The 16,065-nt window shown below is 34.0% G+C and overlaps 1 protein-coding gene across 4 annotated transcripts in view; it reads right to left on the reverse strand.

The window, feature by feature from the left end:
- Nucleotides 1–7,567: 7,567 nt before the first annotated feature.
- LOC144959835 (endoribonuclease Dicer-like) overlaps nt 7,568–16,065 on the reverse strand; it is a 40,042-nt gene continuing 31,544 nt past the window's right edge. For all 4 annotated transcript variants that reach the window (XM_078892638.1, XM_078892621.1, XM_078892646.1 and 1 more), the window contains one exon: nt 7,568–15,772. In XM_078892638.1, the coding sequence (XP_078748764.1) occupies nt 15,619–15,772 (154 nt within the window). In that variant the 3' untranslated portion in view covers nt 7,568–15,618. The remainder of the gene's footprint in view (nt 15,773–16,065) is intronic.

The following is a 16,065-nucleotide window of genomic DNA, read 5'->3' on the forward strand; positions in this document are numbered from 1 at the left end:
GAACATACTATCAATGTACCTTGTTCGAGATCACCTAAGTGTCCCAACCAGACACCAGCTCAGATTCCAACGAGGAGAAATAAACTTTAATGTTTTTCAAAACAATGGCAATACTAAACAACAGATGATTTATAGGGAAAAAAATATCCCTCAAAACTAACACCGTTCATTTGGCTATTTACCTCTCAGTCAAGGATTCTAACAGGGACAAAGACAAAACCAAATAATTTCTTTCCCCAGAAAAGGACAGAAAGCAACATGGAAAAGGAAAACAGGGGGGAGGTAGAAGATCGCAATAGTGACCTTTCCTCCCACCATGCGAACCCCATCCAATCAGTATGGCATTTGGGTGGAATAATCAGAATACTATCATCATCGAAGTACCATTTTTACTTCCGCTGTCTGTTCAACATACAGAACATAGAGTCCCCTATAAATGTTCTGTCCATAACAGAATAATTGCCTCCAAGGTCCAAGAACCATGCCTCTGTCTAAATCAAATGTAAAAGAGGGTGATAAGACAAAAGACAGGATGACAGTACAGCTCCAAAAAGACGTATGCCATCAGGAGTTATATCATTGATCATAAGGATGGGTGATGAATCCCTCAATCGACTGATTAAAAAGGATGGAATCATTGCTAACAATGTCTGTTTGCAGCGCTTTGTGAATGTCATGTGAAACTTGAGGCAACAATTAAATATATATGGTATATCAAATACCAAGGATCGTGACATTGTGGAAATGTGTTCTAATATAAATATTTATTGATAATTCCGTCATGACTGGTCGCTAAATATCATTGTATTTTTTGTTTATTTTTAAAGGTTTTACAGCGCTTGCAAAGCTCTTAGGTCATTTCAGCGCCTGTAAAAAGGAAGATGCTGAAACAAGAAAAACAGGAAAAGGATATTCATGATGAAACAAAAAATAATATACATTTGACCGTTACCCTCTTAGCTCAGACAGTGGTCTCGTTTTTGTTTTTTGTTTTTATTAGGGTTTTACAGCGCTTGCAACACATATAGGTCATATCGACGCCAGTATAAAGGAAGAAAATGGGATAGTATAAAAATTTTAGAATGACATTTAAAGCACCCTAGAAAAAGTAAGACAAAGGGGAATTAGTTCAAATAGGTAACTGATGTAGATTCCAAGAGTACACTATCTGTGTACGTAATTTGAGATCACCTAAAAAGCTCATCCAGACACGAGCACAGGATCCCACCAAGAGGAATACACCCAAAGGCTTACGTTATATATTCAAAACAACAACTATAATAATACATAACAGAGATGATTTACAGGGGGAAAAATATCATCTCCCAAAACAATAACTATAAATTTGACTGTTTCACTCCCAGGCAACGACTCCGGCCAGGCCAGAACAAAACCAAGTAATCTCATTCCAAGACAAAGACAGAAAGCAAATTGGAAAACAGCTATAGAGAGATAGAAGACACAGTACGTGCCTCGTGCCCACTATGGGAGGTCAGGTTTGTGTTTTGTTTTGTTTTTAATGGTTTTACGGCGCTTGCAACACATTAAGGTCATATCAGCGCCAGTAAAAAGGAGAAAAATAGGATAGTAAAAAGTTCTAGAATTACAATTAAAGCACCCAAGAAAAAGTAAGACATAGGGGAACTGGGAACAAATAGGGATCAGATGTAGATTCCAAGACCATACCACCAATGCACTTAGTTTGAGATCACCTATAAGTCTCATCCAGACACAAGCACAAAATCCAACAAATAGGAATACACTCAAATGCTTGCATTATACAGTAAAAATAACAAATATAAAACACATAACAGAGAGATGATTCACAAGGAAAAAAATATCATCTCCCAAAACAATAACTATGCATTTGACTGTTTCCCTCCTAGTCAAGGACTCCGGCCAGGGTCGGGACAAAACCGAGCAATTTCACACCAAGACAAAGACAGAAAGCAAGTTGGAAAACAGATATAAGGGGATAGAAGACACGGTAAGTACCTCCCTGCCCACTGTGGAGGTAGGGAACCCCACCCAGAGGGGAGGTCAGGAACCCCACCAAGCAAATGGTCTCATTCTAGAACAAGGACACATTGAAAAGATGTTTGTTTTATGTTTTTAAGGGTTTTATGGCGCTTGCTGCACATTAAGGTCATATCATCGCCAGTAAAAAGGAAGAAAATGGGATAGTAAAAAGTTCTAGAATTACAATTAAAGCACCCAAGAAAAGGTAAGACAAAGGGGAATTGGTTCAAATAGGAAACAGATGTAGATCCCAAGAGCACACTATCAAAGTACAGTCCACTCCGGATAATCGCAACACCTTGAGATCAGCAAAAATGTTGCAATTAAACGAAGTTGCAATTATCCAAAGTGAGTTTTCTGTCCACGGTAGAAACATTTTCCCTCTGAGTTTACACAACCTTGGACAGTGCATGGTCTCATTAAAATGTGTGTGTTTTTAAAACTTATTATTACTTTTTGTTGTTTTTTTTTTATGTGTCTGTTTTATTCATATTTTATTTTATTTATTTATTAAAATTTTTTTTTTACTTTTAATGGTTGTAAATTCCATCATTTTCTTTGCGTTTGACATCACTCATTTCCGTCGTCTGTTTTCCTGGTAAGGCAAGTCAATAAATGTGATGCTCAATAGTGTCCAATTATGGAAGCAAATATGAATAAGGAAATGAGGTCAAAGATATCCGCACAAACCATATATACTCCAAAGCCCCACCCTCTTTTGTCTATAATAGTGTAGTGTAGCATTAAACTCCACCCAATCGCGATTCTTAAAGCTGCATATTTCACTCATAATTAAATTTAATCATGAGATTTTGTTTGATTGGTTTCTTGAATTTGCCACTGTCGTGGTCGAAAAATTGTTGCAATCAACCGAAGTTTGTTTCAATTAACCAGTGACTTTTATATAGAATTAATTGTTTCTTGGGAAATGTTGCGATTAACCAGAAGTTGCAATTATGTTTTGTTTTGTTTTTAAGGGTTTTACGGCCCTTGCAACACATTTAGGTTATAACAGCGCCAGTAAAAATAAAATGGGATAGTAGAAAGTTCTAGAATTACAATTAAAGCACCCAAGAGAAAGGAAGACAAAGGGGAACTGGGGACAAATAGGGATCAGATGTTGATTCCAAGAGCATACCATCAATGTACTTAGTCTGGGATCACCTATAAGTCTCACCTGGACACAAGCACAATATCCAACAAAGAGAAATACACTCAAATGCTTACATTTCATTATACATTAAAAATAAAAAATATAATAATATATAACAGAGAGATGATTTACAAGGAAAAAAATATCTCCCAAAACAATAGCTATGCATTTGACTGTTTCCCTCTCAGTAAGGCCAACATACCGGGGCCAGGACAAAACTAAGTAATCTCATTCCAACACAAAGACAGAAAGCAAGTTGGAGAACAGATATAAGGGGATAGAAGACACAGTAAGTACCACCCTGCCCACTATGGGGGGTCAGGAACCCCACCCAGAAGTTGACAGTTTCGAATGCGAATATCCGGAGTGGACTGTACTTAGTTTGAGATCACCTAAAAGTCTCATCCTGACACCAGCACGGGCCTCCACTAAGTGGAGTACACTCATATGTTTACAAATCATATATAGCATGAAATGAAACTATACAGTGCATAACAAAGAGATGATTTACAAGGAAAAAAATATCATCTCCCAAAACTAACTACCGTTTGGCTGTTTCCCTCTCAGCCAGACTATCCAGTCAGGACCAGGACAAAACCAAGAAATCTCATTCCAAGACAAAGACAAAAAGCAAGTTGGAAAACAGATACAGGGGGGATGGAAGACACAGTAAGAACCTCCCTGCCCACTATGGGAAGTCAGGAACCCCACCCAGACATTAAAAAGAAAAATGATGTTTTATAAGGTCATAGAGAAGATAGCAGGCCGGAAGAATACACCGGCCTAAAGCAATGAATGTTTCTCAGCCACAGGTAAGAGTTTTGAGATTTCAATGGAAAGGTCTATAAAAACATTTTATTATCATTAAAAGCAGTAGCATACAAAACACTATGAACAAAATCAAGACATTCTTCATGATTGATCATTAAAGAACTTTTAATTGCACATATTTAATTCTTTTCTTTTTGTATATGTCTATCACAATTTTTAGTGTATATCGAATTTATAAAGATAGAAATTTTTCCAAATGATATCATTAAAAAATAATTTAAATCATGTAATTCCTCTTATGTTGTGTAAAAAAAAATATCATGTCAAATATCAATATTGCCTGCTCTAATAATAATCTTATTTTCTTTAGTTTGACGTTATTTCTTTTTAAAATTACATTATTCAGTACATACTTTCCCCAGACCAGCCCCATTGCAAATATTGACGCTTTTAGCTCATATTATCGTCTTGAAAATTAGTCAAAAGCACTTATGAAATGGTTCACAAAGGGAGTAGATGTAGATTCCAAGAGCACACTACCAATGTACTTAGTTTGGGATCAACTAAAAGTCTTATCCAGACACAGCACAAGATCCCACCCAAATGCTTACAAAACATGATATACAAAAATCCCCAAAAAATTAGTTACAGCATATAACAGATGATTTACAAGGAAAAAAATATCATCTCCCAAAATTAATACCATACATTTGAATGCTTCCCTTTCAGCCAAGGAATCCGGCCAGGCCAGGACAAACTGTAATATAATTTCAAGACAACGATAGAAAGCAATTTGGAAAACAGATAATATAGGGGGATAGAAAAAACAGCAAGTGACCTCCTACCCACCTTGGGAGGTATGAAAACACCCAGAGGAACTTCCATCCATCCATAATATAAACCATATCAAATTTTGTTTTACGTCTCGAGGTTTACAAGAATATCTTAAATCATTGTCTTTAATGTAAAACCGTTTGCTTTTATGGGGTTATTTGCAATTGTGATATGATAGAATAACCAAGAGTTAGTTTAGCCATATGAATTGAAAATAATTGTTGTTTTCTTTTGTTATTTACGGTGCTTGCGACACATTATAGTCATTTCAGCACCAGTAGAAAGAGAGAAAATGGGATAGTCAAAAAATTCTACTTTTGCATTTGAAAGCACACGAGAAAAGTGAATAATTTGTTTGTTTTTAAGGGTTTTACTACGCTAGCAACACATTAAGGTCATATCAGCACCAGTTAAAAGGAAGGAAAAGAGATAGTAAAATGTTCTAGAATTACAATTAAAGCCCCCAAGAAAAAGTGAGACAAAGGAGAATTGGCTCAAATGGTGAACAGATGTAGATTCCAAGAGCAAACTATCACTATGCTTAGTTTGAGATCCCCTAAATGTCTCATTCTGACACAAGCTCAGGTCCCCGCTAAGAGGAATATACTCAAATGTTTACAAATCATATGTTACATATGTAAAACAAAGAATAATATAATGCATAACAGAGATATGATTTACAAGACAAAAAATATCATCTTTCAAAACTTTATACATTTGATTGTTTCCCTCCCAGTGCCAGGACAAAACCAAGTAATCTCATTCCATGACAAAGACAGAAAGCCTGTTGGAAAACAGATAAAGGGGAAGGATTTACAATGAAAAACATATCATCTCCCAAAACCAACTATACATTAGACTTTCCCTCTCAGCCAGGGTATATGACTAGGGCCAGGACAAAACCAAGTAATCTCATTCCAAGACAAAGACAAAAAGCAAGTTGGAAAACAGATATAGGGGAATAGAAGAAACAGTAAGAACCTCCCTGCTCACTATGGGAGTAGACAAAGACAGAAAGCAACTCAGAGAACAGATATATGGGGACAGAAGACGCAGCAAGTGACCTCCTGCCCACCATGGGAGGTCATTGACCCCACCCAGCAAAATAATTTTGACAAGCAAAAATTTGGCAGGAAAGAAAGGTTAGAAAATAAACTCGTCAGACTTTAGATGTTCAACTTGTTTTACGGCACTTGCAACACATTTAGGTCATATCAGCGCCAGTAAAAAGGAAGAAAATGGGATAGTAAAAAAATGAGCAGGCACAAGCACAAGATCCCATTTAGAAGAACACACTGAAATGTTCACATTAGAAATTCAAAACAACAAATCCAATAACACATAACAGAGAGATGATTTACAAGGAAAAATATCATCTCCCAAACCATAGGACTGTTTCCCTCCTAGCCAAGGGCTCTGACAAGGGAAAGGACAAAACCAAAAAATCTCATTCCAAGATAAAAGCAAGTTGGAAAACAGATACAGAGTAATAAAAGTCAAAGTAAGAGACCTCCCTTCCCATCTATGGGAGGCCAAGAACCCCAGCCAGAAATATTGGTTTCATTTTTTTAAAGGGAAGAGAGTACAAAGGTAGTCCATCAAAGCAAAAGGGTAAGGACCATTTAGCCAGAGTTATCCTGGTTTCTGTAGTGTTAAATGGACAGCAGCAATAACTCTTTTGACAGGACGCTAATCCGCCACAAATTCATGAGTTTCACCTGATTTAACATGCCCAGCTACCCAATCACTGCTGGATGGACAGGGGGGGGGGGGGGGGTTTCCGGAAAACAGATTCACTGGATTGATAACAATACTTTGAGGTTAGTTCTAAAAAAAAAAAGTTCTCTACCACCGAGCTATGGGAACACAATACAAATGAAGTCACCTTTATAAAGATGCTACTCAGGAAAACAAAGTTACGATAAACATGCATTCTTTGGTTCTCTTTAAAGTTTTGGCTTGGATAAGATCACTGTCACAATGCTAACATCTCTCGGGCTTTGCCTTCGATACAAATCTGATCGATTTTAAATGCACTGAGATAAACAATGCAAGGAGTTTTGGATTGTTTCATATAAAGCTCCACCATGGTGAGCAACAATATGGTCTTTTTTTAACATCTACCATATTCTGTATGTTCTTAACAAATAATTCTTCTGATTATACTAAGTACTAAGTCTACTTGAAAAGTGTGAAGTAAGGATATGGATAATATGTCTGACATCCCTGAAGTCTATTTTATATTCATATCTTATTGAAAGCCTACCCCTTTCAAATATCCATACCTGCCTACTTGAAAATTTCAAATTCAGTCAGAAATACAAAATTCATCAGTAATTAATGGTCAAATTTCAGTAATACTAAAGCAAACAAAAATAATGATAGATACACCCTTTTATATATGTAAAATAAACTTACCATGTTATATAGGCCTACTACTTATGCGGGTCAAGCCTCAATCAAAGTCCATTTTCCATGGCAAAATATTCAGAAGAAATCAAGTCCAGTGAATAAGTAAAAACTACATCTGCTACAAATTCTACACATTATTGAGATTTTTTATTGTAGCATGCGGTAAATAATTTAAATTTTTTTTTTTTTTTTAAATTTAACGTTGCGACCATTTGTATCAGTAATATTTCTTCTATTTCTGTAAGTCCGTAATTGTCCTTACACTTCCGTAACAATTACGGACGGTCCGTAATAATAGGCAGGTATGAATATCAAATGATTGAAGAAAAATTTTACAAAAAACAATACACAGATATCAATAATAATAAACAAAAATGACATAGAATTAATTTTTATTCAACCTCCTTTGTTTTTAAGGCAATAATCACATGACTCCTGGTCATTGAGTACACAGGCTGCATAGTTATTTGACATGATAATTAAGTCCTTTTGTTACTGGGTAGAAATTGACCAATTATAATAAAAACATAACGGCGGTTTCTTGGAATTACAAGTTCCAAGCACCTAGAAGTGATGTGCTCTAATTTTTTAGAATTTTGAAAAATGTATCAATTTCAGATTGTTAACAGTTATGAACACATTTTAAGTTTTGGACATGATGTCTTGTCTAACTATTGTCAATCCCATGGAGGAAATAAAACATTAATTAAGCGAGTGAATACGACTACATCTGTGCTTTACCGACATCGACTCATCTGATGACAAAATAATAATAGCCAAAACAGAAGACACATTGATATAAATTAAGGTCAGTACCATTATTAAAATGTGAAATAAAAAACATAAATGCAATACGAATACTTATTCCTCTGAACAAAAGTCAGAAAATAAAAAGTATATAAACATAACTAAATCATACCCTTTTACATAAACAAAGGCAGTGGAGATAAATGTTTCTCTTTATGTATTCAGATTTCAGGTGTATAAACATTTTCTGACATTTAAAGACAATAAGCACAGTTATAATAGTGACTTTAATTATTCCGGAGTTCTTTCTTTAAAAAATAACATTTATGACAATATATCTTTATCCTACCAAAGCCCAGAACATAAAATCATAAATTCAATAAATAATAAAAATAGTAATACTTTTGTTTGATAGTTGCAATGTAATAATAATATGTTATATGACCAGAGCCTGTAGACAGACACTTACTAATAATTGACAGTATTTATTAAAATTTCCAATTAACACAGTTAGTCTTTATCAGCACTACTAATTACGAATTCTAATATATATTTGAGAACCTTATAATAGTGTGTGTGTGTGTGTGTGTGTGTGTGTGTGTGTGTCTGTAAAATGTTTGTGTGATACATTAAAGTAAATACCAATCTGCCCTTATCCATTTTTTACAATTGCAAAAATGGCAAATGAAAATATATTCTTTCCCACAAAAGTTGATTAGTAATCTCAGTAATGATAACGGAAGATCACAGCCTTTCAATGATGTTAAAATATTTGTCTCTCCATAACAGGTGTTTACCACTTTTTTCTTTTCTTCAAAATATTTTTTCAGATGAAAATTAGTACAATTAAAAATAATTTGTGCTTGCTTCGAGAAAACAGTGGTCATATTGGCTTGCCTAAGTAACTTTAACTTTAACATTTATTTTTATGCATTTACTTGTAATTCTATAAATTTTATTCAACAAGCCTTCTTAATTGATAACTATTAACTTGATGCAATAATAGATGGGAAGGTGATGTTGACAAAGAGAGACTTTTATATGGGCAAAACAAGGAGAGAAATAGGAGTATATAAATGAAAAAACAGCAATAACAATTAGATTGTCAGACTTTGTTTTTAAGGGTTTTACGGTGCTTGCAACACATTTAGGTCATATCAGCGTCAGTAAATAGGAAGAAAATGGGATAGTAAAAAAGTTCTAAAAAAGGAGAACTGGTTCAAACATAGGGAACAGATGTAGATTCCAAGAGCACACTATCAGTGTACTTGGTTTGAGATCACTTAAATGTCTCATCCTGACAAAAGCACAGGTCCCCACCAAGAGGAACACAATCAAATGCTTATAAATCATAATATAAGTAAATTTTTAATTCAGAAAAGTTCTCTGAATTAAAAATTCACCCCATATACTGGAGCATACTCAATGTCTTAATTGTTTCTATGTTATATGTTTGTGTTGAGAATATTGGCTATTAAACTTAATTGCTGGCCAACTGACTTTGCAGAGGTTGTGTGTGTTGGACATGCAATCTCCAGTAGTCGGTGAGAGAGAGCTCTTGTAATGATCTGAGTTCGATACGATTTTTTTTGGGATCGTGGATAGCTCATACGGTAGAGTCACGCTCTCACCGGCCAGGCGGAGTTGTCGTACCAATAAGGTCGCGGGTTCAAACCCCCAGCACTGCCGCGAAAAATTTTTTATTCTCTATTGTCTTCTGGCACTTTTCTACTCACTTCATCTCTTGAATATAAGTCAAACAATAATAATACAGTGCATAACAGAGAGATTATTTACAAGACAAAATATATCATCTCCCAAAACAATCTATACATTTCCCTCCCAGCCAGGACCAGGACAAAACCAAGTATTTTCATTCATGACAAAGACAGAAAGCATGTTGGAAAACAGATATAGGAGGATAGAGGACACAGTAGGTGCCTCCCTGCCCACTATGGGAGATTGTCAGACTTGTTTTTATTTTGTTTTTAAGGGTTTTACTGCGCTTGCGACACATTAAGGTCATTTTAGTGCCAGGAAAAAGGAAGAAAATGGGATAGTAAAATGATTCTACATTACAATTAAAGCACACAAGAAAAGTAAGACAAAGAGGAATGGAACAGATGTAGATTCCAAAGGCATACCATCAATGTACTTAGTTTGAGATCACCTAAAAGTCTCATCAAGATACAAGCACAGGATCCGAATCAGAGGAACACACACATATAACAATATATAACCTAGAGATGGTTTACAAGGAAAAAAAATATCTCTCAAGACCAACACTATGCATTTGACTGTTTCCCTCTTAGCCAAGGACTCTGGCCAAGGGCAGGACAATACCAAGTACTCCCTTTCCTTCAAAGACAAAGACAGAAAGCAACTAAGAAAACAGATACAGGGGATAGAAGACACAGCGTGACCTCCTGCCCACCATGGTCAAAGACCAGACCCAACCCAGATTGTCAGACTTAATTGAGCCTGAACCTATCAATATTCGGTAATACAATACATTTAACAGTAAGTTTCAGTAATTATTTTTAGTGAGATAATAAATGACAACAATCTACCCACATCTATTGATGGAAAATACAACGAAAAATAATTCAAAATGAAAATAAAATATTTCCTAAGAAACCATTAGTTTTTCTGACAAAATGAGATATAAACAACACTAAGAAGAGAATCAGCTTGTGCTACAGAAACAACTATTTCTCTTGTGATGAAAATGTGTTGAGTAAGTACATACACATATAAATCAACATTACCAATAAAGTAAGAAAGAAATAAAAACAATAAGAAAGAAAACATTTATATACGACCAAAAAAAATTAAGAAGAAATTCAAATTTAGACAAAAATTAATGATAAATTGGACAGCATGCAACCTCAAAGCTGTATTTATAAAAATAAACATTGGCCTGATGATTGCTTCAATAAATAATTACAAAAATATGTTGTTACATAAAGGGTTACAAAATTGTATAGGGGCCAAGGGATGATAAAAACCATTGATTGTTCGAAAACATTTGAAAACACATGGTTGTCCAAAGTGTTTTTTTTTATTCTCATCATTTAATTATCTTTGTTTGGTATCTTCAGGCAGTTGGTTATTGATTAAGTTGGTTGCTGTCTGTCCATTTTTGTAATAGTCATGAGACAGTACAGTGGTTACAGTTGGCAAAATTGCATAATTTGCCAGGTCCCTTCACTGCTAAGGTAAAACATTTTATACATTTTTACCCACAAAACTCAAGTTTGAATAATATCTATGACAGTGGTGGATATTGAAAGCTTTGTCTACGAAATTTGCACATCATTATTCAAAACTGAATATTAAAAGGGATATGCCAATGAAAAATATCAACACAAGAAAAATATGTGACATTGTTCTGGATGACTTCAAAGATCTTTGCGCTGGTCTTAGCAAATTAGCATTCGTCAACAACAAAACTTTTATAGTGTCTGCATATCATCATGCCCCCAAAAGAACCAGTGTTATCACAAACCAAAATAATGCAGGATGGTTGAATGATACTGTCAAGGAATCAAATAAATACAATGTCGAGCTGAATAGAAATGGTTTTCTTTCGGGCTAGATGTGTACAAAAATGATTATAATAAGGTCGTTGAGGCTGCCAAGCAACACTTTTATGCATCAAAATTTATGAATGTAAGCAAGTGTAAAGATCTTTACATAAAAACATAGGAAATTATGGGCTGCCAAGGATCCACCAGCATCCTGGAATCGGAACCGGGTGTCAATTGTGAACATTTTTCCCAATTTTTTTCAGTGACAAAATGTCAAAAATCCGAGCATCTTTTGGCTCAACAGCTCACACACGCTCCCTTCTATGAAGACACGCTCAATTTCCTGGAGCCAGCCATGTCATATTGATTTAAACAACTTAAATACTAAATATCACTGTCAGTATCCAAGGAAGTGCCCTGGCCAGGTTCACTTTGTATCTAAGTAACAGAAAGCAAGTTGTCAAAATAAATTATTAATTTTCTGGAGAAATCCTTCTTTTATATGGCGTACCCCAAGGCTCTGTACTTGGTCCTGTTTTTATCTACTACACTCAATCCTTATTAAAAAGCTACACAGACTATGACATACAATTTCACTTTTATGCAATGAAACCAAAATGAAAAATTCAAGATATTTTATCAAATCTCCCTTACCTTGTGACTGAAAAATGTATTTTGGCAGTTAAAGATTGGATGATTTCAAACTAAAATTAAATGATGAGAAAACTGAGGTTATGCTCTGTGGAAATTCCAAAGGGAATGGGCGTAAAATTGCACAACCCACTGTTGTTTTGAATATCAATGAACACGATGTAAAATCTATCAATGTTGAAAAAAAATTAGGTGCACTCCTTGAGAGTGATCTGTCTCTGTCTTACCAGGTTTCTAACTTTTGTAAATCCTTGAATTATCAACTTAAAAGAATTTCATCTATCAGAATTTACTGAACTCTAATAAAACGCAATTGAAAACGTATGAAGAAAGATCTTTTAATGATTCAGGGCCTGATGTTTAGAATTCTCTCCCAAAAAGTGTAAGAGAAGCACCAAACATCAACCTTTTAAAAACTAGATTGAGTCATTATTTATTTTATGAGAAATATCTTGCATAAAGCATTGTATTCTATTAAAATGGTTTTAATTGTATATGTCCCAGTTGTCCCAGTTGATAGAATGCTTCTTTTATTAAATTATTGTTACAAATTGTTAATTTGTTGTCATAATATTAATTGCCAATGTAAATCAAATAGAGCACAATATTGTCATGTTTATGCGCTGTAAAAATGATATATACACTATCATTATCTTTATCTTTATTATTATTATTATCATCATCATTATTACCTAATGAAAATTTGAATCCAGTCCAAATGCAGTCTAGTAACATCAATAACTTTTATTTTCTGTCTTTCATTTTCTTTTCAATTTCTTTCTTTCCTTTCTTTAAACAAACCAAGAAAAAACAAAACAATGGAAAATCAGACAGTTAAGCAACAGCAAAACTCAAAGCGTGGTCGTTATATTATTTAGACTATATGTAGCCCAAATAAGGTCACCTAAATAAAAATTTATGTGGTTTATGGTTTATTTGTTTTAAGCAACAGCAAAACTCAAAGCGTGGTAGTTTTATTATTTAGGCTATATGTAGCTCCAATAAGGTCACCAAAATAAAAATTTGTGGTTTGTGGTTTATTTGTTTTAAGAATAGAGAGGCAATGACTTGGACCCGGACGGTGTGTAATACCTCACTTGTGTGGACAAAAATCCTGTGCGACCGACGCAAGGATTAGGTCACACCGACCTAGACGAGCCCTGTTGCCGGTACAAGTCATAACATCTATGGGGATCTTTAGACTTGACGGAAAGTAATTTGAGATAGACTAGCGTTCTATTCAAAGGGTAATAAGCAATTGCTATTGTTCGTTTCACGCTATAGATAGATACTGGTATAAACTACAGTTCCATGGGACTAGGGCTATTTTTATATCAATAGATGACGCTTTATGCTTTTATAATTATATATTATCATATCATGAACTGCTATGGCCAATTTATCAACTTCTCTTTAGCATAACATCACATCCAATTTTAAAGGTATGAATTTCTATACAGCGTTATCTAAGTCTTTTGGAATGTCAATGTTACAAAGAACATAAAATATGTTTTTAAAAAAAGGTAAATTGATGTATTGCCTCCTTTACAGCTGTCAAAATATGTGTTGTTGAGAAAAAGTGATACTAACGTAAAAATCAATTATGTATAACAAAGCTGCCATTGACTGGTGTCTTTGATAAGAAATTTTTCAACTATATGTCATAAGCCTGTCTTCTGTCGCTATTGTTTTTGAGAAATTTGATGGCACCGGCACAACATGTGTGGTCATTTGGGTGCCAAAAAAGTATGATGATGATAGCCTTAGATAAAAAGGAAACCAGAAGTAGATGATTGAAGAAATGTTTACTGTACTACTTGAGATAAAAATCAGTGCCTCAGCTGGATCTTTGTCAAATTGAAAATATATTTCTACTATTCCTAATGATATCTAATACAAATTTAATATCAACTGACACGTAAAATATCTGATTCATAAAGAGTGTAAATCAACGTATTGTCACAAGAGATATAAAATAGTGATGAAGCACAAGGAAATAATTCACCTCTCATAAAAAAAATGCAACAAATATAAAATCCAGGCAAAACTATTATATCTCAGTACAGAGATAAAGTGAATAATAATTACTCAACGAACTAACTCTGCATTATATGAAACAGTTCAGTATGAATCATTTTGCCAGAGGTGTATGCCTCTGTTAAGTCGAACATAATCATTTTATTACTTTTCCACCTATTTACTACTTAATATTTCAATCCAAATTTTAACTATAACACCATGCCCTATACTGCAATCAGTTACATAAAAAATATGCAATGTGTTTATAATACATCAAAAATTCATAATTAGCTCTACATAGAAGAATCATAACCCTCAGCAATTTAAGAGAAAAGTAGTGGTCCTTAAGAGTTGCGTACTTCATGGAACCACAACTTATCCTAGTTCGATTAGCGGACAATGACAATTGCTTGCTTCCTTCTAAATAGAGCATATAGGGATGACAAACAAATTAGATGCGCATAAGATCGATCTAGGTACATTTGTTTGTCCATTACTCTACCAGTTGGCCTACTGCTTAGACTCTACATTAGATGTAAATAACCATTATTGCTAAACAAAAAATCATACACTAAATCAACTACATACATCAATAAATAGCCCATTACCTACTATAAAGCCTATGAAAGGACTTCCAGTATCAATTCATCTCTTAGTATTGGAAATGCTTCGATTTATGGGTCATAGCGATTCTATAAAAAGTCATAAATTAAGTAAATGCAACATTTTTGACACAATTAAATATAATATAAATATTTTAGCCCTTTTTTTTTTTAACTTGCATAGTCAATATGGTGGACTATGATTTGCTACATTATTTTGTAATTCTTAATATTCATCAATATCACGATAGTAAATGCTCAATATGCATAGATTATTTTCATTGTAAAAATAGTGAACAAGTTCAAGAGCTCCTGACCTTGTTGATCAGTTGGGAGACTGCATTGAGTTATGGTGGAATACTGGTTGGAAAATAATTATTTAAAATATACAATACAAAGAGCACAAATTGGCAATGGAGAACAAAGATGGTTTGTCATAGCTAGATATCAATGTATATGTGCAAAGATCAGGTGATGAATGGATATGGGTTACAATCTGCTGACATGTTCACATTTATTCATCACGCTTCTTAAAGAAAAGTATAAAAGATTATTGAAATAAGACAACTAAAACCATTTTCACATAGTTAGTATGTAAATTAAGAACAAATATCAAAAGAAAAAGCAATGAAAAGACGTTGCAAGAATATTTTTTTATGGGACATATAAAGATCCTTTTGCTTGTTACACAGAATGATGTACAAATAATAAAATAATTTCAAAGCTTGTGATCAGGCCAAAAAGAAAAAAATTAAAGTAAAGTAAAACAATAATCAATAATAGTAAAGAACATTTTAAAAAAATTGAAGAACCATATTTTCAATATCCATAAACATGTAACAATCCAAATAATTTATAAATGACTTTTCATATTGATGTATTAAGGTGTAGCTGTTGAACGAAGTGAACAAAGAGCCTTTTTAGCAGCTGCACTTTTGGCTATCCTGTAATTTCTTCCAACACCACTGAACACACCTTTGCCAACAACATTGACAGTGACACGCACTTTTCCATTCATTGTTCTTTCTGGTCTCCTGGGGAAAAGTTCACAACAACAAAAATTGAGGATATGCATTTTTCTGAGTCATTAGCCATGATTTTCAATCAGTTATGAGATAATTTTTGAGCTTTATATAAGGAATTTTCTAAAACACCAGCATGTCCTTAAAGAGCTAACACACTGAGTGCAACAGCATTTTTTGTAAGCATCAAAGATCTTCAATTTTTAAATGTTCACTTTTTAAAACAACTTTTATAGACTACCTCAGTGATTATCTACCAAAGATCCATTTTACCTTGCTCATTGTTTCTGAAATAACTCCATCAT

This window comes from Berghia stephanieae, chromosome 1 (genome assembly GCF_034508935.2).
Source record: "Berghia stephanieae isolate SIO BIC M18660-M18661 chromosome 1, UCSD_Bste_1.3, whole genome shotgun sequence".
NCBI lineage: Eukaryota > Metazoa > Mollusca > Gastropoda > Nudibranchia > Aeolidiidae > Berghia > Berghia stephanieae.